This window comes from Acomys minous, assembly GCF_964271855.1.
Source record: "Acomys minous genome assembly, chromosome: 16".
Lineage (NCBI taxonomy): Eukaryota > Metazoa > Chordata > Mammalia > Rodentia > Muridae > Acomys > Acomys minous.
In genome coordinates this window covers 32,987,920-33,015,511 of record NC_140498.1, presented here as the reverse complement: position 1 = coordinate 33,015,511, position 27,592 = coordinate 32,987,920, and the positions used below count along the sequence as shown (strand labels likewise).

The window sequence follows — 27,592 nt, the reverse complement described above, 5'->3', positions numbered from 1 at the left end:
ATTTGATGCCTATAAATAAATAATTAAATATTCTACATAGCTAAGAAGAGACAGCAGGACTCTCTGTGGTCATTGTAAAAACTTACTATGAAATAAAAAAAAAATGAGATTTAATCTCATTTTTTTCATATAAAGAATTATAAGTATTATGATACAAACCCACACACTCAGTGAATACACAGAGAGTTGTTCAGCCTCAGTCATTTATATATATGACAAATAGAATTAAAACATTTTATCTACAAAGTGGGAAGATGCCAATGCCGTTTTCTTGTGACTCCCCATCACAGTGACATGTGTAGCAGGCATATCTCACAGTGTCAGTACAAGAATTAGTGTTCCTATTAAGGAAGTGGTTGAAAGCATAGTAACCAGGCATACCTGTATTTTCTAATTCTTTTAGGAATTGACCTCTCAAAATATTCAAGGCTAATTTTTATCGTGTTGAAAATAGAATCAAGCTAAATGTTCTGTAAAGGAAATTATAAAAATATACTAGCCCAAGAAATATTATGTGCTCTTTAATTTTTGCAAAAAGATGCCATTTACAGGAGACAAAGGACTATGTGAGGATTTATAACCTATAGTATTAGCTCAGAAAATATATTCAGATCTCAAGCCCTCTCTTTATTATATATTTATTTCGTTTCTTTTTAAATGCTAAGAATTAAATGAAAAGCTTTGAGCATGGCATGCCAATGTTCTACCATTTAGCTGCACTGCCAACCTTCCTATAACATTACACTGAAACACAGGTTGAAAAACACATGCATGAATTGGTAGATTATGTTTAACTCTGATACAAAATGATACGTTCTCTTTATTCATTTTATATATGTATATATTATACACCCACACATGCTTTTTAAATATATTTTATGCCAGCATATCACATATTTTCTATACAGGTATATAGTTTCCATATGCATATATGTATCACAATAAGGTAATAATAAAAAGTGGATTCTAAAATATGTTAATTTCTTACCTACACAAGAATTTGGCTGTACTCTTATTTTGTTGTACTTTTAAACTCTATATTTAACTAAGAATCTTTAGAAAGCAACAGAGAGGGTATTTTACTTTATTTTCTTGAGACAGGATTTCTCTCTGTGTAGCCCTGGCTGTCCTGGAACTAACATTGCAATTCAGGCTGGCCTCGAACTCAGAGACCTGCCTGCTCTGCCTTTAATCCAAGTGTTGGGATTAAAGGTGAGCACCATCACAGGCAGATCAGAGAGGGTATTTTCAACCAGATTATATAGGACGTGATATACATAGTCTTATTAAGTAGGAAAGGTTAAGACTGCTACCTCACTGTTAGAAAAAATGCCAACAAAATATACTCCAAATATTAAACTGAGGGAGTTAAAGTATAATAAAGATCAACTTAATGAGAAAGAAACAAACCGGTAAAAGCAAAGCAGAAATCTTGTAAGAAACATAAATGGATTCCTTTCAAACCTGATTAAAAAACATGAGAGATAAAAATATCAAGGATTAGCGATGAGAAGGGAGACAAAGCTATAGTTACAGGAGCAATTAAACAGATTGTGAGAGAACATGACTCATGAAGCAAGAACAAAGTTACTCTTCAGGAACTCATGATCACCTGGAACGGATCTGGATGATGCTCACCTACAGCACACTAAATACTCCCGGGGAAATAACATACTGACCAGTTTCCTTGTACAGAGCAACATTTGAAGTTACTTATTAACCATGTGACTAATGAGTGTAAGCACAGGCAGGATAGCCGTTGTAATACCGTTTTGAGAACATAAGCAACAAGGATCCATCATTACTTATGTTTCCCATCTTGAGTATAGAATTAGGCACATACTCCAGTTATAACTTATCTTCAGTCCCTTGATTAAAAATATTTGCAGCATTGACAGGTTTTAGTTTCTCCTGGTTCAAATGTGAAAAAAAGAAGGCACATTCATTAATGAAGGGTTCTCCTACCCAGGGTTATTGCTTTGCTTTCTAATATCATTGATTCTAACTTTTTTATTATTACTTTCCTAGTCATATGTATAAATATAGGTATATTATTTATATTTGTGAATATGGGATATGTGTGTGGTATGCATATGCTTTTTTTCTAAAAGTATTGAACACAGTTCAAAGTTATTATATCCTCATTAGTCTGGCTAAATTTTGGAGATACCAGAAGACTGAATCCTTCAAAGCATCATCATCTTCACCCTAATAATAGTCATCTCTCATCATCTGATTCACTTGGGTTTGTTCATATACGATATCCATCATCCAATTTATAGTTACATAATCCTAATTGCATTTTAACCTATTAAAATATATACTTCCAAAGCTATGTTACTCCAATCAAATACTTAGACAAAACATTGCATGTGGATATATGTGGGTGATTGGTTTCCTTGCAGCAATGTAAAAACATTATATCTATTTAGGTATAGATTAACAGTCAATATAGGAAGTAGAGAAAGTAAAATAATAATTATACAAAATTGTTAAATCTATGGTCAACTTACATTACCATAAACTACATGAAAGGAAATATAATGTGTTGCCACAAGATAAGAGATTATTCAGTTATTACAATGGCAGCTTGGCTACCAAGACTCCAATCCACAAGAAACACCATATCTAAAAAGGTTTCAATACTCCTTTTACATCTACATAAATATATACCTACATGCTTGTAATACTTATCTTTCTGTTTATATAAAGTATTATGTGTTAGTTATACGTTCATATGTGAGGCGTGCTTTAAAACATACTCAAAACTTGAGATTTCATGAATTTTATAAGAGGAGAATGAAATACAAAAGCCAGTTAATTTTAAGTCAGAGTGTTGCTGTTTTCAGGGTTGAGTGCAAATATCCTATAAAAAGAAAAAAAGGAAAAAAAGATTGTCCTGACTCTTCTGTTTAATACAAGAAGGAATATTGCTAGCCTGTAAATCTTTCCTAGACCCCTCAGGTGACTATCCTCCCTTTATTCTACTCTAAAGATTGCCAATCCATTGATCTCACTTCCATCTCATTACTAACTTTGCAACTCAGTGATCTAGTTTCCATGACACAAATCCCTGGGATGGTAAGGCAACTGACAGTTTCATGTGGGATAGGGTGACCCACTCAGGACTAATCCTGGGTGTCCACTGGTGAAAACTATCTTAGCTTGGAAAACCTCATTTCTGGCTTTCACTAGTCCACAACTCAGAGCTAGGCAGCTTCTCCCTATGTCCTTTCTCTTTAGAATGTTTGAGGTTTGAAGACAATCAATTCTATACTTGACTTTGTAGTCTTTCACTTCACCTTAATAGACTTTATGAATATAACAGAACATAACATGAAACACAAGTGAAAATTATTAGTACCAAGTCATTTTCTTCCTCCTTTTTGTGGTTTATTTCCCTAAAAAGTCCTGGGATTTTCCTGAACCAGCAAAGGCAGTTAAGCTTTAAAGTAAGGATTCTGTCCATTTTCTTCCTAAATTCCCACCTATACATGCTTTCATATTAAAGTAGATATAAGTATATGTGTTAAATGTTTATAACCTTGACATTTTACAACTTCAGAGCATCTGCACTAGGAGATGGATATGACATAGTTACCAGGCATGAACTCATAGGGATCTATAATCATACTAGCATTTTATAAATTAAATAGATATGTATTTAATTCAAATTTATCTGAAGCACTTAATTCCAAAGACCTTACAACTGTTTTAGAAATGTGGCATCCCAACACTAAACCCACCTTGCTTAGGGGCCAATCCTACAAATCAGAATTACCTCTCTTCAGAACATATTTTTAATGGAGCTAAAATTTCTGGCCTCTAGTCTGCGTTTTATGGTTTTGATTATCTCTGATGTGCATAAAGTTTGTCCTTAGGTCAAGGTTGTTAACTCAAGTATGTACATGCATTAAGGAGAGTTAAATAATGAAGTAGCCTCCAGGGCTTTCTGGTAGGCTCAACAACACGGGCCCTCTGTACATTGGCTGCCGGTACTATGTCTAACCCCAGCTTTGTTCAGAGAGAATTTTAGAATCAAATTACCCGTATTTTGAGAGGAGTCAGAAATAAATGCACCATCCCTTTTTTTCCTTGCCAAAAATAAACAATCCCTAATATATCATATCTCATTTATACAATGTCACTAATCTATTTTTTTAACACTGCACTGATCAAATGCAATCACTACATGGGCTATAGCCAACATGAAGACTACATCTCACAAACCGTGTTGCTGATGACTCTCCCACAAGTCACTTATTTCTGTCTTTGGGGGTCCTCTGACATTATTTAAACTGAGAGTAAGGAAACGAGGGAGAGGCGGTTTCTAGGCAGGTCTTCCAGCTACCACTAACATTGTATGCGAAATTAAACGTGCAGCTCTCTGCCATTTCTATTCTATTTCCAAATCTGTTAGCTGTATGTTTCTCCTTCCTTTAAAATGGCATCCCGGTTTTAAAAAATATGGGTAATTGAAATATCTCATTATGTGTAGAATGTTCTCAGATCCCTTTTAGTTTGATATTAATTTCCATGCAGGCTCATACAGATTTATTTGTTTGTGGGAAATTTATATGCTCTTAGCTTTGACTCATTGTATTTATGACCCCAATACTTGATTTGTGGCACATCTTTCCATCTCTTAATTTAATTTGATTCTTGACAAACAACTGAAAAAAAATACATGACTAACAACAGGGAAGAAAATGAAGTTAGATTCTTTTGACCAAAGAGTTTCTGATTATGCTCTGCCAGAAACATCTACCACATCCACCTTCAGATCCTCCCAGCCATTGAAAGTCAAAGCCTAGACATCAGGGACCCGACAGCTTAAAGCCCAGTGCTCATCCACCCAGCCCAATGTCTGCCTGAAGGCCTTGAGACTACATGTGTAATAAGCAGGCTGCACTTGCCAAAAGTAAGGCTGTGCTTTGCTTTATTTATTGTATTTATTGAATGGATCCATTGCTCCCCTGGGAGCATTAACAGACTGAAAAGAAAATAAAAGAAGAAGAAGAAGAAGAAGAAGAAGAAGAAGAAGAAGAAGAAGAAGAAGAAGAAGAAGAAGAAGAGGAAGAAGAAAAGAAAAAATATATAATGAAAGATCATGCCACTGAGGTTTATAAAGTGAAGTGTATAAACAGAAGAAAGGTTCACAGATCACACCCTTAAGCATCCTCTTTTACTTTAAAGTAACATGCATATTGGTTCATTTCCCAGTAGCTTCACTCTTTAAAGTCACACAGAGTGACATCTGCAGAGCATCAGTCATTTTGTCTCTTTTTACATATCTAGCTGTATGACCATGGGCAACTCTGAATTTTGTTTCTGACTCCTTCAGAACTACTATCACCTATGAATTAGCCTTGTGATAATCACACATTTCATGCTCTGCTTAAAATTCTCTAAACACTAAGAGGTTTCTAAGCTTCTACTAATACACCTTCATAGAATTGGACCTGTCATTAAAATGAGATCATTTGTTCATTCAGGAAATTTGAGACTGTAGACCTATAAACCTGTGACATTCCCACTCCCCCTGCCGATGTCACTCAGTGTTTCAATCTATTTTTAACCCACTCAGTGCATTTATTTGTAAATGTTACTTTTACAAATTTGTTAGTACGAGAAAAAGATTTAAGATTATTTTTGTTGTCATCAAAGACCTTGAAATTTGTTTTGTTTTCTTTTGTATGTGTGTGTGTGTGTGTGTGTGTGTGTGTGTGTGTGTGTGTGTGTGTGTGTGTGTAACTTTGTTTTAAGGAATTAAAATATGTTCTTGTTGTTCCATGGAAAAGTACTTTGGTTTATTGACAGTTTTATGTGTGTATGGATTACACTTCATATTTTGTCCTCCCAGAAAGCTTTCCCATGTCCTCTCCTTCCTCTGATGAAACCCTTATAATTCTCAAGAAGTCTCTATCCAACTTTCATAGTCTCTCTCTCTCTCTCTCTCTCTCTCTCTCTCTCTCTCTCTCTCTCTGTTCATGCTATGTGTGTATGTGTGTCCTACCATCTGAGTTTCTGTGTGTCTCTGTATGTGTGAATGTCTGTGTATCTCTGTGTGTTTATGCTTATGTCTGTGTGTGTGTGTGTGTGTGTGTGTGTGTGTGTCTATATGTATGGGTCTCTATGTGTGTGCATGCCTGTGTGTTTACTGCCCCTCTTATCATTGTGGCTTGTATACCTGGGCATGAGGTAATTCACTAGTGCATGGGCTACTTGGGCTATTTTTCAGTGGGAACAACACTGAAGAAAATGACACTTTCACCCTCAGCAAATATTAGCTGCTAATGGTTTGCACAGGAAGAAAGGAAGGGACCTCCTGTGGCCCTTCATGATCCGTGTCATGGGAATTCGTGCCACAACTGAACTGTTTTTTTTTTTTCAAAGAGCAAAAGTATAAGTCTTTGTTATGTCTGCCCCTAAAAGAGAGTCTTTGTGTCTGATTTAGGCCTCCTCTGTAAATGTCACGGTGACAGAAGGGAGAAGAAACGAATACAGTGGATCATAAAATACAAAACAAATGTTTGTGGTAGACAGATTAATAAAGTAGGAGTGGATACTGAAGTCAGAGTGCTGTATGTGTGCTCACGTAGGGTGTACTTGAGTTCTCCAGTTCCTGCAGAGGCAGCTTTTTATTGTAAATGAATGAAGCTTGCTTGACAGGAGCAACGAAAGTATCCCCATAGTCAAAGAGCCTCATCCTTGCCCTGGGATTATATATGTGGTTACAGTCACCCATGGGAAGCACCTGAGCATGCGCAACCGCAGCACAGAGAGACCACACACGGCCATCCTCTACCAAGAACACTCACGACCTAATGATCGATGGCCCAGACATACACCCCATACAGCCTTCATGTGCCAAGAAGTATAATGAAATTATCTCAGCATTTCTATGTACAAACTCAAAGTGTGATATAAAATTTATAAATGTCTGAGCTGGTAAGGGGGGGTAGTGAGCATTATTCTTATTTCCTTCTGATGCAAATGAGGGCATTTCTTATGCCTTTAACCAATATTAGGTTAAGTTTTCTATAATTTTATACTTTTATTCTATAGACAAATTTTTTTCTTTCTCTTTTCTCCTTTCTAGATTTCCAATAAAATAACTGAAGCTAGGATTTTGCTGGGCAGAAAAAAAAAAGAAAGAAAAAAAGAAAAGAAACGAAACCCCATGGATATTTTTAAGTCCCCAAGGTGAAGAAACCGCCTAAGGGAGTCAAGAATACATAGACCAGATTTTTTCCAGTGTGTGCTGCACTGCATCTTTAAGGAGGCAATTAGTTATTCTTGTGTATTAGTGACTGTCCCATTTTCTCCACGACTCAGGTGATACAAAGAGCCTTCAAGAGGCTATATTTTAAGTGGGACATTTATTACTGTAGGAAAAAAAAAAGTATGATCCTAATTTAAAGTCCCTGGGAACGCCCTTTGTACAGACGCAGGCAGGTTTCACACAGGAAAACCTAACTGCTCTTAATACTCATTGTCATTTCTAGCCAAGCCATCATTAGCTGCAAGCTAGAGTTAAAGACCCTGATAAGAGTCCCTGAACCTGAGGGTTTTATCTATTTAAAGCAGTCCTGCTCAGCCCTGCACAATGCCACCTACAGACACAATAAGGAGCTCAGAGTAGCGCAAACTTTGCAGCCTCTATACCTCAAAAAAAAAATCATAATAAATAAATAAATAAATAAGATTAGGGAATGTGTTGAGTGCGCTTGGGACCATCAGGATTTCCATGGGGGCGGGGGCTATCTGTGTGTCAGAAGCACGTGGGAGGCTCAATCAACGTTCGTCTAAGAAAGGTTATATTGATGAACACAGGGGTTTTAAGCACATGCTTTTGAGGAATAGATACACACTTAGAAATCAAGAGAGAGGGAAGTGGGGTCTGGGAAGCTGTCATTCCTTCATGCTGCTTAGCAAAACCACAATTAAGATATTGAAAAGAAGCTTCTAAATCAACACCGAAATACCTTTAGACCCTAGATCACATCTTACAAAAGAAAATGCAAACGCAAATGCAGAACCCTGCAGAAAACCTTCCTGCTCCATGCATCCTCACAATTTTAAAGGGGATTGGAGGGCTTCTTGCTCAAAGCACAGATTCCCATGACTTCCCTTCAAGAGAGGCATACCTAAAAGATTATCGATTTGGTTCTGAAGGACACTGTGTTTATTATGGAGGAAGTCGTTGCTGGGTACAAGTGTGAGAAATTAATGGCGGCTTTGTGAGTGTCCATGCTGTGCTGTGGAAGCGGTGGGCAACTGTCAATCTATATGATAATACATTCCCAAACTTCATAAAGTCAGTGATGTGAAAAAGCATTGATTTCTCTGTGAGCTAAACAGAATGTGTCGGAGAGAAAGAGCGAGAAGTTTAGCGAAGTTAACACCCCAACCTGTAGGTTTCCTTGCACCTCTCTTTGTATGTCTTGAAGAAATTTTTTACAACACATGTAATATTTTATTTTTCTTCCCCTAAATGAGAAAAATGTGACACGTTAGATAAATACTTAGAATGCATGAAATATTTAATGATTTTTTGAAAGGAGAAACAAATCGTCTATCCGATATTTGAAAATAACTTCACATAGTTTGGACTCTGGGTTCCATACTTTAGATGGCTTTAGATAGTTCGATACCTTTAGAATTTGCCAAGTGCACTCGCCTACAGAACTGAGTCATGTCTCCAAGTGCACTTTTCTTGATTGCATTATAACTGGCATCAAAGGAAAAAATCAAGGTATTGTATCAAAGGGTTTAGTTCCTATCAGCATTCAGGGATGCACAGAGACTTTCTCTGTCTCTAAAATGTTCCAATACCATGCATTTCAGAAATTCTGGATAAAAGAACAAAAAAACTCCATGTCTATCCAATACATAATTAATTACACACATTTCCTACCCACAGCACTTCTAGGTAAATTCAAGACAAGTCTTTCTTTTTTTAATTTTTCTTGTTGCTCACATGACTTTCATAGAAATCTCTTATTGCTTGAGTTTTTAAGAGCTACGTATAAATAATTTAAGAGGGTGCAGAGTCTATAAATATGTGCAAGGAACACAACATAGCTAGCTCCCTGTGTAACTATGAGAATGCTAACCATAGGAGATTTTTTCTTAAATGCCTTACTTAAAACGTGTTGTGACGATTTGGACTGCTGCAGTGATTTTGTTTATCTGACAACCAAACTGCTTCCATCGAAACACTGTGTGACGCAAGTCTAAATTTAAAAGGAACATCAGTAAACGAATTTGATGTCTATCTTCATGGGAACTTTAAAAAGTAATCTTTTAGCCGATAAAACCCCTTAGAGGGTTGAACGTGCCAAGTATCAGGATTCTGTTAAAAATTCGAGAGGGATCAAGTGCAAAATTTCCTTGAGTGTTCACACTGATTAGCTACAGGAACGGAGCCGTAAGACCTATCATCTCAATTTCAATGTAGAATAAATTATTTTGAAATTAAAAGTAAACTTCGGTGCAACAAAGTGTTATCTTTTCCAGTACACGTGGATCATCCAGGAAATGGTAGATTTCCAACACATTTGTGAGTCTGAATGGTGTTTACCTATGTGTTTGCATTCACAATAAACTGCCTGACTGGAAATTGCTCTCTCTCTCTCTTTCTCTCTCCCCCTCCCCCCGCCCCCCGCTCTCTCTCCAATGAAAGAAGGCTCCTAATGCTTCTCTACCAGAAGTTTCTGAGATTTTACACAGACATTCCTAACTAATATAGTTGTAAACATTTTAATGGTAATTCTTTCAGCAAACACGCAGGCTATTCACAACATGTAGAACATTTGAGATATTCTCCAAAAAAAATCAGCTATACCTAATTTATCTTTAAAAAATATTTTGCACTACACACAGTTCTGAGTCTTCTAGCAATCCACAAATAAACACATTATCTCTCTAAGGACGTGTGCAGGCTTCCCTGTATTCGACACTTAATGATCAGGACCATTTAATCCTCAAGGTTTCATTAAAACTCACCCACAAAGCTGACGGATGGGCCACAATGATCTGTGATGAGAGATGCAGAATCTATCACCTACATAGGCACTAAGAGGGAGAGGAGACAGAAGAGAAGCCTGCTTGGAAGACAAGACACTTCCTATTTGTCATTATTAAACCTCAGACCATGGGCTCCAAGTTTGATCTTCAATAAGGATATGAGGCATTGCTGCCTGGAAATGAAAGGGGGAGATGAGTAGGATCCTTCACAGAGCTTCATGGCAGAAGGAGAAAACGCTTCAAAACAAACCTCGGTTGCTATTACAGGGAAGGAAAAAAATCAATACTGAGACCTGGGAACTTAGGGTAGAGGACATTCTCCAAGGACAGGCTAGAGTTTATCAAGCCACCTCTTTTATGGTGCTATTTACTTGCTAATAAGACTAAATGACTATACCTGAATACTGGTTTACCATCAAAATGTGATTTTAAAAATTCTCGTCTCCCCTGTGTGTGGGTGCTAGAAGGTATCTCAGTAATTTTGTCCCCTGCTCAGGCTGGAGAGACAAGGTTGATTTGAAAGTAAAGCAAATGAATTTTTTTTTAAATTAAACCTCTTAAAAATGAACAAACAAAACCAAGAAGGACCCCCAAGTCCCCCATGACGCAATGGATAGACCGTGGAAAGGTTTTTAAGAACTGCCCTACCATTGTCGTCATCTGACTTGTTCTCGTTGTCAGAATCAGTCAGAGTAAGGGCTGAGTTCTCGCGGCTGGACAGGCCGGAGCTGCGCCTGGATTTTATCCCTCGTCCCCACAGTCTGATGGCGTGTTCTGGAGACATCCCTCCCTCGGTGTCCGAGTCTGCATCAGACCCAGTGCTCAGGGAGTAGCCCTGGTGGAGGATCCCCATGTCGGAACAGTAACCACTTCGGTGAGGAGAGGGCTCGCAGATGCCCAGCTCTGCCAGGGTGAAGTTAGTCCCTAGAACAGCAACATAGAGAGGGTTACACTGTAGGAATGCTGGGTAAGCTGGAGGGACATTCCACAAGTCCAACGGGTGCGTTTGATTTTCTTTAATACACAGACACAGGCCGTGGATAGGGGTAGTGGGGGGGGTACTCGCATGACACTGGGGGTACATTACAAATAAACAGAAACGTGGATCAATTTGACACAACAAGCTCAGACTTCGTTTCAGAGATCTTTTGCCATCTGACACCACTGTGAACCATCAAAGCACTCCGCGACTACTTAATATACACTAGATATTTACTTGGGTATATTTTATTTGATAAATTTTGTTTGCATTAAAGGTACTTTTTTTTTTCAGATAATATTATTGGACTTACTCTAAAGAAAAGGAAAGTAAGACCATGGAATTTAAATGTCCTTCTGCTTTAGCTTTCATAAGGCTGGGATTAGAGGAGGCCTGGGCCACCATTTATTTTATATTTATCTAGTTTATTAGTATATGACCATGGTGCAAAGGCCGTAAAGAAAGGCACTTCTGTATCATCAGCAGAGAAAATCAGGGAAGTAGCACAATCATTGGTGTCAGGGGTGATTTAATCACAAGTCCCAGTCATTCATTCCTGGAAATTTGTGATGAAACTTGATGCTCTAAAATAATCCCCGTACCATATTTTAGCTTTCGTGGTAAAGAACGTCAGCTGTTCTGTGAGCTTAGCGTGCTTCCAGTTTGTATCAGACACATGTACTTTTATTCTGAATTTTTACTTTCCTTTTTTCACTGCACCATGCTCTTCGCACAGGCATGTTTGATTGTGCGAAGGAAATGAAACCCAACTACGCCCATAACTGTCCACTGAGTGAGCCTTAGTCACTGCAGAATCAACCAAGTAAACATTCCTGCCACATGAGGGGAGACAGCAGTCCTTACCAAGCGGAGACTTTGTCAGCTGCTCTGACATTCTCTGCCCAGTGTTTTCCATTCCAGTCCTCACCCCTCCCCCACCCTAGGTATTTTTTTCATCACTGGATGCTAAGAAGCAAGTTTGAGTCTCGGAATCTATGAAAGAGAAGGTACTAAATTCATATACATCTATTTTATGGGTTACTAGACCCTTCTCTCTGTTGTTGCAATAACTGGAAATAGTTGTTTAATATTGACATTCTTCCATCTCGTCTTCAGAGTTAGTAAAATACATTCCTTCATGTTCCCCAAATAAATGAAAATAACCTAAACACAAATACACCTCTTTTCCATTCCACATGTGTGTTTTTTTTTTAGCAGTCTGTTCCCATCTTTAAATAGAGTATGCATTAAGGCGACTTTGCGTATAATTTTCACTCATTCTATTATTTAGTCTGAGATTTACAAAAACTTTGAGGGAAAAGAAGCAATCATCAAAGGAAATGATGCTTGCATACCAAGCAGTTTCCCATACCCAGCGGTCTTAGTGGGGGTGCACCAAGCGGAAGTAAGGGCAGGCCGAGAGACATAGTGGAAATATTGTAACCCCTTTTCTTTGTTTTCAAAACACACCAGAAAACAAGCTCAAGTTATTCTTTCTTATCCTATACCAAACGTCTGGTGTCAGGTATAGATTTTATAAGATTTAAAGTAGCCATAAATGGTGTCAAAAAAAAAGTCTGTGTTTAAGGTTTCAGCTTTGAGCTTGCAGCTTCTACACTACAGCTGAGCACCATTGCAGACAACTGAACATGCCATATTCAACTCAAAAGAGAAGGGCATACAAATAACTCCATAGTGTGTTTGGAGACTGAAGATTGCCCCCCCCAAGAAGAAAATTATTTTTTTTCAAAAATGCACCCCCAAGGGAAATAATCTTCCTTAGGGAAGAGCCTACCAAGTGGTTGTCCAACACCAAAAATCATACATACAAGTAACAGTACACAGATAAAGTAGGTTGTACTTAACAGTGTGTGTGTGTGTGTGTGTTTGCATTTTAAAAGCAATTAACAAGAAAAGAAGACATGAATTTGAGAGAGAGAGAAAAGAGGGGTTTCTGGACAGATTTGAAGGGAGGAAATGGAAGGGCAGAATTATGCAATTACATTAAATTTGAAAAAGCAAACAAAACAAAACAAAAACAAAACCCAACAAAACATCAATTTGAACACTAGCTTCCAATGCCAGTTTCTACTTAGTTCCTAGTTTGTTATATTTCTGTTTACTATACAAATAGGAGCTTCATTCTAATTGCCAGAGGCAAATTCTGGGCCAAGGCTCCCTCAGGATTCCTGATTTACCACATGAAGCTGGTGTGCCCCACACCCAGTAGGAGGGGAAAACAACAACAAAGTGAACCTGGTCTACCATTTTTTAAATCATTCAACAAGTGCTTACTGTTCTTTATGGAATGGCAGGCATTGGGGACATAACACTGAACATTATAAAAATAGTTCTTTGACATTTACATTCTAATTAGGAAAGAGTAATTAATTAAAAAATCACTTTGATTTATTTATTAATTACTTTATTTTTAATCAATTAATCATAAAATACAATCTATGCAGTGATAAATGCCCTACAGAAGAAGGACAAAGAACCATGAAAGGTTACCTAGGGTCCAATTCTTCCTGTGTTCACAACTTATTTCCCAGGTGCTCATCTTGTGTGGAGAGAAGGCGTGGGCAGATAAACATTTCGTTTTTTGTTTTTTTTTCTTCTTTATTAATTTATTCTTGTTACATCTCAATGGTTATCCCATCCCTTGTATCCTTCCATTCTTCCCTCCCTCCCATTTCTCCCTTATTCCCCTCCCCTATGACTGTTCCTGAGGGGGATTACCTCCCCCTGTATATGCTCATAGGGTATCAAGTCTCTTCTTGGTAACCTGCTGTCCTTCCTCTGAGTGCCACCAGGTCTCCCCCTCCAGGGGACATGGTCAAAAGTGAGGCACCAGAGTATGTGAGAAAGTAATATCCCACTCTCCACTCTACTGTGGAGAGTGTTCTGTCCATTGTCTAGATCTGGGTAAGGGTTTAAGGTTTACCGCCTGTATTGTCCTTGGCTGGTGCCTTAGTTTGAGCGGGACCCCTGAGCCCAAATCTGCCTATCATAATGTTCTACTTGTAGGCTTCTAGGATCCTCTGGATCTTTCTACTTTGCCATTCTCCCATGCTTCTCTCATCTAGAGTCCCACTGGAATGTTCTCCCCTCTGTCTCAGTTTCCTGGTAAGTGAAGGCATTTTGCTACAGAGAAATTATCATGACCTTTTTAGCCTGCTCTCAGCATTCCTGTATTTTCTGTGCATTGTTCTGTATGAGCTGATGGTAGACAACCATGGTTTATATTATTCATCTTGCAACTTGCAGCTCCATACTATGCACTTCTGCTCAGAACAGAAAGGGCTATCGAGGAGGTATTAAAATAATATCAACTTTCTGCTTTGCAGTGCTTTGCTCAATGCTGGAAGCCTGATTTTACTCTAATTTATCTGGTATTAAGTATGTCTTTATTAAGCTTCATGGCACCTTTGAATGGAAGAAAGAGACCAGTCATTGTGTGATTTCTCCAAGATAAGATGGTTGCTGGAAAAGAGTCAACCTTTTAGTCCTTCTTTACAATCTTGTTGAAAGAGAAAGAGAAGGCACACTGCTCCACCCTCATAGAATACGTGCTTTCCCTACATCGGGCTCCACCTTTCCTGATGTTGCTGACTAAACCAGATATGTGGGGAACTGCCCAGCTCACTTCATCTCATATATATGTATATATACGTATATATATATATATATATATATAATAGAAGACTAGATTTAATATTATTACAGATGTAGAACATATAATATTTATATCAGACAATTTTGATAAAATTTAAAATACAGAGAGGAAACCTGTTTAGTCATCAAGGTAAGGGACACAAATCTTTCAGATAATTCCTTGCTGAAATGTTTGGACCTTTCATTGTTTTTTTTTTTAAATCATAATCTGAGTTTATAACCGAGGTCTTCTTCACAGCTCTTAGAGAAGGAAATCTAGCAACAGGTACTAAGTGACAGCTGTCCTTTGACCCACTAATTATACTAAAGGATGCAAGCTGGAGGAAAGGTTTGCCCATGCATTATGGCCATGGCTTTCTTTTCTAGGTTTCCACCTACTTCTCACACTTCAAAATAACCTTTAACAAGGAGGAGCACGTGTGTAGCTAAGTCAGAACTATCACGCCACGGTAAACCAGAATATATAACTAGCACGGAAAATGTCAGCATTGGAACAGATTGTCTACTCTGAGGGGCAAGAAGACAAAAGTTAACTGTAGTAATGGAGGGACCGTAATACAGAAGAACGTGCTTGTCATTTAAATTCTATAATCTAAGAGCCAGGATGTAAACTAGAAATTCTATAGTCTCAGACGCAGACTAAGGTTACCTAGGCAAATAGAGCTGTTCTCACATTAGAACAATCCCTAATGACCACTTGTAAAATTGGTTTCCGTCCACTCGCTGTCATTTACACTGTATCTCTTCACATGCCAATTCCGTATGCTGATGTCAGAGAAGAAAACGTCAATGAGAAATTACGTCATGAACCTTGAAAAAGTGAAGATTTTCATGAAGTCAAGAAACATAATGATAAAAAAAAATCCAGACTCAAGAGAAGGCCACAGAACTAAAATGAAGCCAAATTAATAAGAGCCAACGGAAACAGCATGGTAGCTGGTGTGTTCATGGGAACTTTCAAAGGTGATTTCAGTACTTTCTGGCTCTGGGCCTAGATAAAATATCCCATTTATCCCTGCTGTTCCCACCAAGGACAGATGCAGTTCCTAGACATTACATATAAAGTCATATGCTATGGTTTGAAAGGGCTGATGTATTACAAGGCTGGTTTCCAGTTAGTGGCACTACTGTTAAGTGACTGGGTACTAAGAGCGCTTAGCTTATCAGTGAACACCCCAGTAATGAGTTCCTATTGGGTGGTCAGTTAGGATATGGTACCTGGTTGGGAGAAGTGCTAACTGGAGAGAATGACTTTGAAGGATGCATCATGTCCTCAGACATTTCCCCTCCATCCAAGTCTTCCCATCCCTTCCCTCTCTGGGTCTGGTCCCCATGAGGCTAGCAACTTCTCCAACACTCGCTTCTACCATGATGTTCTGTCTCTCTACAGGCCTAGAAACAATGCACCTAAGCAGTCATTGGCTGAAACTTCCAACATCCTGAGCCCAAGCAGATCTTTCCTCTGTTACACAGGTTCTCTTGGGCCTTTACCACAGCGGAAAACTGATTAATCCAACACGTACAATTCTGAAAGGGGGAAGAAGAACACAGACCTATCAATGTGCTTAGATCCGAAGTAGCTGAGTTCCCTGGGATTTCATTTCCCCTCATGCACCACAGACCTGGCAGCATAGAAATGTGGCAGCTGCAAACAGCAACAGAGGCAGACAGAAGAAAGCCACAAATATATGCTGTGGTAAGAAACGTTGTACCCTCCCACCTTCACGCACAAAGCAGCGTGCAATCAGAAACTAGTGTGAGGGAGGACAGTTCTCCTTGATGAGGATGGCTAGCCTGTCCTCGCTCTGAGTTGGTGGTGCCAGCAGAGCCAGGCAGCAATCCTGTCCTCTCTGCACAACTTTTCTGTTCACTGTGTGTGTGTGTGTGTGTGTGTGTGTGTGTGTGTGTGTGTGTGCACTTGTGCCTCTGTGTGTGTCTCTGTGTGTTAAGTCACCTTTTCTTAACTCCACCCTCAAATTCTGCCTTATAGAAAAATAGAGAAGCTGAGACATTCTCTTCCACTTGTCAGGCAAGCTTTTCCCACAGACTTAGGACCTGAGCAGAGCCACTTAAACATGATCAAATTTATAACATGGTATGTCAACAAAACAGCAGAGCATACAGTAAAAATATCACTACTATTACCAAGAACCAAAAAAAAAAAATGATGAAAGATAGTTGTCAATACAAAAGGTTAATACAAAGGCCCCATAAAAATTAATAAATTTATAAAGTAAAGTGGAGCCTTTCTAAGGTGAACGATAAAAAAGAATGTGATTATACAATCATGTCCTATTAAATCCACATGCATTGATCTTAAGTGCTTTTTTAAAAAAGGGTGTTGCAGAGTTGAAATGTAAAGTGACATACAAAACAAGCTAAAATATACTCCTGATCATTGTCAATTTGTGGGGTTTTTTTTTTGACTGGTTTAGACAGGCATTCATGTGGTCTGAGCTGAGCACAAACTGAAAGTTCTCCTGCTTCCACTTCCCACATGCTGCGGGGCGCGGGGTGGGTAGTATGTGCAGTTTTATTTATCTAACTTTAAATAAATCCTGTTTACTACTTAATATGAATGATTGGATTTTTTTTAGATGCTAATTCCATTTTAAGTAGACTTTTCTGTGATTGGTTTATCTTAACACAAAAAGAATCTCGTGTAAATAAACATGGGTCAATCCTCCTGAGCAAATGTTACAGTCCACATTTTGAATTCAGAAATAGCATGGACTCTAAGTGTTTCTAGAAAGTATTTAAGGAAAAGATCAAAACCATAATGTTGTAATTCCTTTTAATCATAGTAATGGAAGTAATTTATCCTGATACCTTACTTCTTGCCAGACAGTAAGAAAAATATAGCAATTATAGGTGATAAAATACAATTCTACTTCTTTTTGATTAATCAAAACGAACTGCCAATTTTTTTACTTTGTTTAAAATAAATATGTTTAAATATGTGTGATTGTAGATATGTATGAGTTATAGAAAATAATCAGTATAAATCAATTACTAACATTATACAAAACATTGCATTCATACAAATCTAAATAGCTATGCATTTGTGATTTTGAAAGACACTAAAGAAACTGCTTATGAATTCTAATGTTGTATGCTTACACATACTACATTTTTTTCTTGTAAACTCTCTCTTAATGCCCTTTTAAAGTTCACACATTCAGATATTTTCCCAAGTGTTGACAAAACTGTTCACCAAAATCCCATAGCTTAAAGCGAGAGTAGGTGTTTTTGCATTCCTCGTCAGAAAAATTGAAGCCAAATATTTATATTTCAAAAACACATCAGAAAACCCACTGTTTTGTTTCACTTGTAATGCCTAAAAGGGTAATGCTTGTTGCTTCTAAAGTTTTGAACTAATTGTCTTGAGCTTTATGAGCATCTATGTGTCCACAGCTTTTGGAATTTGTAACTGGCCTCATTCTAACAGGCCGAATCAAAAACAGACCTGAATAGCTAAGAAAACACTGGTTTCCTAGTGTGCACAACTCTCAAAGAGAAATGGAAAAAGTGGTATTCTGCTCTAAGGTGGTGGCATTTTCCTATTCCAACCCAAGCCGAATTTGGAAACCTCTAAAACAGTTACAGCCAAAGGTCTTGTTGAACAAGTGGCATTTCATAATTAGAAATTCAATGCCCAGGACTAGCTGGGATTTCTCCTGATGAGACCTTCCAGATCGAAACTCCACTGCTATAGATAAACTCTGTACCAACTTCCAACCCTGTGTGAGGCCCGTGGTAAATGCACACACTCATCTAAACACACAGGATGCTGCCTATCCCATCGGAGAAGCCAGGGGAGACAAAAAGAAAGAAAACAGTGTGAGTTAGCTGCCATGATCTGGGTATTCTGTGTTTGACAGCTGCTGCTGGATCAGTTACATTTAGTAAGGGTTACATAATGCTGCAAGCATGGTCCTAAATACATTATTAGCATGTGGTTTTCAAATTAATCCAGGACATTGGTTTCGAAAAACAGTTAGTAAACAGAGGCTGGAAGTAAGAAGGGAGGGGAGGCTCTCAAATTTGTTTTAAAAATATTTGTTAAGTCTCATTAACAAATAGTCTCAGAGTTATTTACTCAGTTGAATCTCTTTCCACTTAGTTATACAGCATGCATAAAACAGTCCCTACCTTCATAGGGTTGCACTGAATTACATTGCGCAGATAATACGAAAGCTTACAATATCATCACAGAATAACTACAAACTATGTGTATCTGTTACAAGAACCACTTTTCAGATGATGAAAAGTGTTCTTCCTTTATTATAAAGTTACTAACATTTAATTTCTTTTCTTAAACTTCCCAAGAAAGTATTCAAAAAGAGTTATGAGAACGTGGCCATTTTGTCTGTTTCTAAAAAGATTTTCACAAACCACCCGTGCTGTTTTTGATTTCTGCAGATTGGTTTTCCCACACTGGTAGGATGCCTCTTCTGTGTTAATTTGCCTTCTTACCATTTGTTTCTTCCTTCTTTTGTCTGGATTTGGTCCACCTATTGTTTCTTTTTCTCTTATGACTACACAAAAATTTTCCTTTGCTAATGCTACCTGTTTTCATGTATGCTTCTTAGTTTATTAATCCATGGCTTTATATGTGGAAATTTTCCCATTGAGTCCATTCAGTTAATTTGTTTTATGCACCTAAAACTCCATGCAATATACATTCACGTTCAGCAGTGCTTCAGGCTTTATAATAACTATTTCAATATCTATGCATATGTATGTATATGTTGTGGTAGACTCTCGCTATTCTGGCTGGCCTTGAACTCATGGAGATCTGCATGTCTCTGCAACTCTAGCATGCAAGTTAAAGACTTGTGCTTTCCTGCTGACTTCAGTTTATGTATTTTTTACTCGTCACTACTAACTTGCCATTTGTTTGTTTATCATCATGGAAATACACAGCTTTGAATTTCCCACTGTGTTTGTCCCTAGAGCTTATTATTAAGGTACAGGTTCCATCCATTTATGGCTCTTCCATAGGAACATACACATTCCTCATCATTCTAGATTCTTGATTGATAGAAAACTGTACCCGTGTATAATGGCCTGTCATCAAAGGGCATTTGAGGTAACTTGCGCTTTAAAATATTTATCATGGTTTTTTTTTTTAATTCATCTGAGTTGTTGTGCTCTTGATGATGGTTTCCTTTAATGAATTTCCTCTTAGGTCTTTACCGCCAACTTCGATCTAGCCTTTGTTATTTATTTTCTCTTTCTCTATTTCCTGAATTTATTTATTTATTTATTTATCTCTACTTTCTTTGCATTTTAGTTTGTTCAGCTGTTTGAGGTTCCTGTGGTGGAAATGCGGACCTCTGATCTGATAAATAACTCAACTTTACCACCTACATAAACTTGCAAAGCAGCAGTTCCCCCACTTTATCCATTGCTTCCTCTCTCCCCCCTGTTCCACCAGTGACTGAGTAGAGAAAAACCTGGAATTGTGGACTTCACTCTTAATATCTTTTTGTTTTTATTATTATACTGTGCCCCCTTCCCTATCCGTCTCCTCAACTCTCACCTTTGCTATTGGAATTTTATGTCTCTAGGACCAACTGTTTCTTTTCTCAATTTGCAATGACCATTTTTATTTCCATTTGTAGTCTTGGGTTCTATTGAGCCTCAGTCAAAAGAGTGAGGCCAGCATTCTTACTTTTGGTATAGACAATAAACCTATAAAAGATATATATCCATTTGTTTACTTCCAGGTTTCCTGTGTTTTCATATTTAACCTGTATTATGTAGCTGGCCCACAATAAGACTTGCTCTTTAGGAATTTGACAATCTGTATCTTTCATTTAGTATAATACTTCATTTATATTTAATGTAATCATTGGCATGGCAAGAACTAGGTCTGTCATTTGTCATACTTCCCCTTCCCTATTATTTGTATTGCTTTGCTTAGTTTCTTGTGGATTAAACATTTTCTAAAGTTTCATTGCAGTTTTTCTGTTGGCTTTCTGGCTATCTACTGACACATGTGAGACTGCTGGGCCAAGCATTATAATATGTACAGCATTTTATTCCGCTTATAATTATTTTACCCCTCAAATGCTATGACTCCAATCTCTCTGAATTTATGATTTCTTAGTTGCAAAGTTTCTCAACCATTGCTTTTCTTAAACATTTTTTGTACTTATATTCTCTATTCTCTGTCCTAATTAAAGTAGATTCTATGCTGTCTCTTTCTCATGGGCTGCTATAATTTAACCTTTTTTCCCTCCATGTATTATATCTTTCTAAACTATTCTTCTTATTTTCTAGCTGACTAATTCTCCCTTTGTGTTCATGCATCCATATTTTCTGTGTAGACTAAATATCTTTGTTAATTATAATGGTTTTTATTTTATTTATATAATTCATAGTACTTTGCAATGTTGATCACTTTTTTCCATTATTGTAGATAATAGCATACATCTTACACATATGATTTTATGACTTTAAAGGTCAACTGTTTATTATTTCTTTTATTTTTAATGTTAAATGTTTAATTTCTTATAGTCTTATTTTTGAATACTAGCTCACACTGGCTTATTTTAATTTTCAAAATCATATGACTAGAAACATGGCTTGAATTTGCTTATGGCCAAGCCATGTGGCCGTTTTCCCCCGTACCTCTTTTCAGTTTACTGTGTGAGTAAAGCCATCTCTCTTTCATATATTCTTATAACTCCTACCTCAAGGGCCAGGCTTTCTAATGCCATTCCAACAGCATCCCTTGATCTCAACAGAGTCCAGTTGTTGGCTTGCAATTCAGTACTCTGACTTTTATTTTTATTTTACTACTATTATTAAAATATTTATTTTCATTTCATTTTTGGGTGTCTGTGCATCTGTGTGTTTGTGTGTCTCTGAATGCCACTGTATACAGAGCCAAAAGAGGGGAATAGATGTCCGTGAGCTCGAGTTACAAGCAATAGGGTATTGAGAACAGGAGCTCCGGTCCCACAGAAGAGCACTAAGCATTCTTAACCACTAAGCCATCTTTCTAGCCCCACTACACATATTTTGTTCTTTAGTATCACGTCTCAGTATTTTATTTCCACAAATGAATTGTTGGAAGCTTAAACATGAAATAAAATCAAGAATTTTAATGATCTTTTGCTACTGAAAGGGGTCAGGCAGTCTCAGGTGGCACATGCAGCAAGGGCTGTTCTATACCATCTGTGTAGCTATTTGGAAGGCATCAGCCTATGTAGTAGGTACAGCATACAAGCCTTTTTTTAACATAATATTTTTATTGATTATTTGGGAATTTCACATAATGTACTCTGATTATCCTACTTCCTAGTCCTCCCAAGTCCACTATCTGACCCTACTCTTGTGGCCTTCCCCCCGCCCCAAAATTTTTAAACCAAAAACCAAAAACAAGTCCAATCTGTGTTGGCCATATAGTCACTCGAGCATGCTCAAACTCCTGGTGGCCAACCCCTTAAAGAAAACTGAGTCCTTCTCCACCTCTGCACCTGCCAGGAGCCATCTGTAGTGGAGAGCTACACTTCAGCATCTTTATCACAATTTTTAAGAGTCTTCTTTGATGATTTCCTCTCTGTTATTATTTTTTTTTCTGTGTGGTGGCTGTCAGAATTTTTTTTAATTCAGTTTTTGTTTATTTGGGTTTATTTAGCTGCCTCTTACTATAGAGACTATTTGGTCCAAAAACTATTTATTAGATTTCAACTTTCACACTTATCAAATGAAAGAATAGTTTTACCTGCAGCATGCAGTCATTTTGTACTATATACACATAGGTAAATTGAGAACAGGCCTGAAAAAACAAAAGCCAATTTATCTTAGCTGTTGTTATTAATATTATTGCTATGATTTCATTAGCATGAATAATACTATAGCACGATGGTCAATGAAATGGAATTCCATAGTCAACTTTTTTCTATCATAATATAAGCCATAACTAGCTGTAATTAAGCTGCATGCATTTCAAAGCCTTTAATGTTTATTTTGTCATGTTTTATAATAGCTTCTTTTCTTACTGTAATACAAAGAATATTTGATGTGTCAAGAGAGAAGCTACCAACATGACATGAAATTTTAACAAAGGCAAATGACATTTGCATTCTCAGCATTTACCCGTGTCCCTGTTCCCATTATGCACTTGATGTTTTGAAAACATTTTGACTTTCTCATCAGTGAAGGATTGTTCTAGATCTCAAGAGTTAATTACCTCGTCCACAATCTGACGTCTAGTGAGATGGATGATGGCGGGTCTATTGCCAGGTGGATATATGGCAAGTATTTTACCTCAGCAGCTAATCAGACTCCGGGTTGTGCTGGCAAATATTTGGGAGGGAATGCTAATGTTATATGCTCTTGTTTGTAAAATAATTCCTTTAAATCAGCTACTGCATCACCAGGTACTGCGAGGGTTTGGATAGTTGTCGCAACCACGCAAAGCGTCTAGCTTTAGAGTTTATCGAAAATGGCAAGACCATAGTTTCCTACTGACTGTTAGCCTCCATTAAGCTAGAGAATAATTGAAACTGAGTTTAGAGATTTCCTTTGCTTCCTTTCCCACCTTGCTTCCTGTGTTCCAAACACATGCCGTAGGTTAGAAATACATGTACAGCCTTAATTACAGTTAGCATCTGGCAGCAGCTGTTGACTCACAGAGAGTTGTTGAGTCACATGAAACTCAACTCAAAAAAGGAAATCAGGAATAGAAAGCAGAAGCTACCTAAATAGGGTAAAAAGAAAAAAAAATAAGTCCACGCTATCATACCATCAGCATAGCGCCACCCACAGTGTGAGCGACACTGGAGCTAATGGTTTTCAACAATTCCAGTGTCTAATTCTACACAAAAAATACCCTCATTTCCACTGTGGTCAGTGCCATGCAGCAAAGATTCTTACACCCATTTCTATCGGTATGTTCTGGATGCTCTCTCCTACTCCCAAGACAACAGCTTCAGGAGGAATTGGCATGTGCAGAGGAGTCAGAGACACCTTTTTAATAGAAAAAGGTCCTGATGATGTCTGCTCAGATGTTGACACCAACATCAGATGTGTTAAATAATTTCATTTTTTGTGTTGCTTATCACAGTAGTCTATTAGAAAGAAAAGTGTCCTGAAAAACACAAAAGTGGAGAGAAGAACATCAGACCTTTCACAAATCCCACCATTTGTTACAAAACATCAAAAATTAGCATGCTACCTTGGTCTTTCTCCAAACAAAGACATCTCAAGTTATAAATGGTGAGTTGTAAAACACAGTTGAGGAATTAAAAGGAGAGCTACATGTTACTTATCAAAATATGCAAAATATATATGATAGCATGGTAGACTGGACTGGGAAATGCATGTCAGTTTCTTACAGTTATCTGGAGTAACGGCAGAAGAATGTGACTGTGGAAACTGAGGAGAGAAAGAGACTCCACGTGACTTAGACAAGCAGCTGTTACTTGGATGTCATGAGCTTTGCTCACTTTCTCCTCTATATTTCTGTTACATGCTTTTAAAATTACATCAGTTAACTCTCTCTGCCTCTCTCTCTCTCTCTCTCTCTCTCTCTCTCTCTCTCTGTGTGTGTGTGTGTGTGTGTGTGTGTGTGTGTGTGTACAAGTTTGTGAGGGGCTGCACACAGAGTTTAGAGAACAACCTCTGTTCTGCCTCATCAGGCACCAGCCATTGCTTTGATGACTGGATCTGTTATTGGTCTGTTGCTCACCAAATAAACTAAGCTGGCTGGCTATCCAACCCTAACACTTGCCTATCTCTCCCTTCAGTCCAGGATTAAAGGTACAGATTACCATGCCCAGCTTTTAGAATGAAACTAATTTAGACAAGGAAAACTGAAATCCCTAGATGAGTATATCTATGCCATATTCCAACATACCTGTGATACAATTTTTTTCTAGGATGTCACATTCATGACCTGGTCCATCTTTGGAATTTTTATGGTCATATACTGAATTAAACTCCAGAGGAAATCATCCTAGTTCGTTTTAAAATTCCAGTTCGTTTATTATGATGTTGTAAAGCAAAGATATGAATATCAAAGTCATTAAAATGGCCACATTGCTGGGACATCCATTTAGTTTTCTCTTTAGAAGTGTGAGTATGTGTCTGTGTGGCTTCAAGCCTAACCTTAAAGTCCTGCTCTGGTCAATATCATGTATTTATCAACAATTTAACCAACTTTTTTCATCCCATTCTTCAGCCCTGCTCATCTACAAAAACCTTTAATGCAAGGCCTGGTGACACACTTCTGTAATCCTAGGAGACAGAAGACAGGAAAAAGAAGATTAAGAGTTTAAGATGGTACTTGGCTAAATAGTAATTTCAAGGCCAGTCTGGGCCACATGACCCTCCTCAATACAAGAGCAACAATAACAACAACTTTAATAGCACCTGTACTCATAAGCTGTGTAAATAAGTTTTCTGTACACTCATTTTTAGCACCACAGCAGTTAGAACATAATGAGTAGCCAAAGACGTTTTAGAAAAGAATGCAAAGACGAATGTAGAGAAGAAAAGCAGCTGCAACAGTGATGGGTACAGGTAGAGCCTCATTCCTGTAACCAACGTGCATTTATAAGGTTCACTGTTAGTGTGTTGTCCATGACATAAATGAGGGCTACCATGAGCAGAAGACAGCAGAGCCCATGGGAATAGACATCTAGTAAAGACAACAGGAGAGCTTAAAGAAGATGATCATGGCACTAGCTGAACCAGGTTAAGGAGCCCTACTCATTCATGTATTCATTCATCCATCTACCCAGTGTTTACTGATACATTTTAAGTGCTAAGCCTTTTACTAATCGCTTTAGATGTCAGCAAAGAAAACTGATCAAGATTTTTGTCTTTTGGGAGCTTATATTTTAGCTAAAGAAGACCGACAAGAGATAGATGACATAACATAAAAGATAATATAGGTTCTTAAACTGTGGTAAGTGCATCAAATGATAAGAGTAGAAGAGGGCAAAGCCATTTATGAGCAATTTGATCTAGAAAGCTCAAAGAAGAGATAACATTAAGGAAAGTCCCTTTACCAGACAGGGCTTGCAAGGGCTCTACTGATGAGCCATATTCTCAGTCTTCATCAAAGACTTCATGATACGGAGAATGTCTGGTGTATTAGAAAGGCAGCATGGATAGCTTTGTGGCTCCACAAATGACCTTGCAAAAAGGTATCGAAGTTTGAGTACTGTGTACTGTGTACTGTAGGGCTTTGGGTTTGACCTATGACTAAAACCTTGCTTTTAAAGTGTGTGTGTATATGTGTGTGTGTGTGTGTGTGTGTGTGTGTGTGTGTTTGTGTGTGTGTGTACACAAATGTGTGTTTGCAAACACATTTGTGTGGGCATGGCATGCCAACTTGTTTTGTCAATCTCAGAGCAAAATCATATGCATAGGTCTTCGATTTTTCCGCTCATTTGATATAGGGTCTCTTGTGGCTCACTGCTGTGTACTTTAAGCTAGCTGGATGACAGGCATCCAGGGTTTTTCCTGTTTTCAGTTCTCATCTCATCATAGGAGTACTTGGATTAAGGATTTGCATTACATAGTTTTAGAGAAGTACACCACATCTTTGGCTTTTTGTTTCCCTACTAAGTCATCTTCCCATATAAACCTGGGAATTTTAACTAAATCTAACTAGAATGGAAGAGAAAGCCATTGAGTTTTAAGGATGACATTGTCTCATGTAAAATTGACATGTACTCTGACTACTGGGGAAGAGTAGAAAAGAATAGAGTCACAGAGACGGCAAAAAATAACTTGCAGAGTATGCCTATAGCCCACTGGAAGGGAGGCTTTCTAGTTGTGAGCAGAAGTAGATTATGTTCTAAATTCTTTTAGACCAAAGACTAGAAGGCTAATGGAACTGCGGCCGATGAGAAGAAGAATGCTACATAACACCAGTCACATGTGTGTGTGTGTGTGTGTGTGTGTGTGTGTGTGTGTTTGTGTGTGTGTTTGTGTGTATGTGTATGCGTGTGTGTGTATCTGCATGTGCGCATGCACAAAAGACCAATATTCATAGACTTCCTACTGAGTCTGAGTTGTATATTTGAATACAAGTGCAGATCCTGATCACAGAGCTAAATATACTGGAGAGAGTGCTGATCTAAAAGATGTAGACTTGGGAGTCACTGACAGATAGATGTTGTTTAATGCTATAGGGATGGACAACATCACCAGAATGGAATAAGTGCAGACAGCAAAGCTTACAAAGAGCTGAGCTGCTGTGCATTCCAGCATGCTCAGATGTACTTTGGGTCCTTCTTAGTTAAACGTCTAGAGCAAAGAGGACAAGGCCCAAGTACTTTTAGAAAGAATAGAATGGACAGCCTTTAGCCTCCACATGTGTGCTCACAAACACCACATGCTCAGGCACACACAAGGAGTGGTTAACTGCTTTACGTGTTATTGATATTTTAAGATGAATAATGTGCTGTATTGCTCATTGTTGATGACTTTGGGGTGATGGACTACAAACTATAGCGTAAAATAAACACTTTCTTTCTCAAGATGTTTTCGGCCATAGTGTTTTATCACGACAGTAGACATCATAACTAAGACAGTAGGGGAGAATATAAGATAGAGAAATAGCAGCATGTTTCATCATGTGCTGTTGCGATGAAAGAAAAGCACACCTAAGAGTCAGGTTGGAGAACTCTATGCCCAACAGACAGACAGTGGATCTGTAGGACTCTGCACAAGCTGAGGTAGTGCCTGACTCAGAGTGGTAACTACCCTGCACAGTCATGGGTGGGGTGACAGCATGCATCAGCGCAGGTGCTGGGCTGTGTAGACGGCAGATGGCACTCAGTATCGTGTTCTGAGTGGAGGGTAGAAGGAGGCTCTTAGAGGTCCAAGGGTGAATGGTGAGAAGCGAAGTTGGGATCTAGATGGGTGAGAGAATAC

At 38.0% G+C, this 27,592-nt stretch overlaps 1 protein-coding gene across 12 annotated transcripts in view; it reads right to left on the bottom strand.

Moving 5' to 3' along the window:
• The window catches only part of TENM2 (teneurin transmembrane protein 2), a 1,331,021-nt gene that overhangs the window by 855,781 nt on the left and 447,648 nt on the right, over positions 1 to 27,592 (bottom strand). For 11 of the 12 annotated variants that reach the window (XM_084761228.1, XM_084761214.1, XM_084761230.1 and 8 more), the window contains one exon: positions 10,681 to 10,956. In XM_084761228.1, the coding sequence (XP_084617354.1) occupies positions 10,681 to 10,956 (276 nt within the window). Of the gene's footprint in view, positions 1 to 10,680; positions 10,957 to 23,243; positions 23,284 to 27,592 lie in introns of those variants that run through there. The other variant, XM_084761216.1, reaches the window with a different exon arrangement.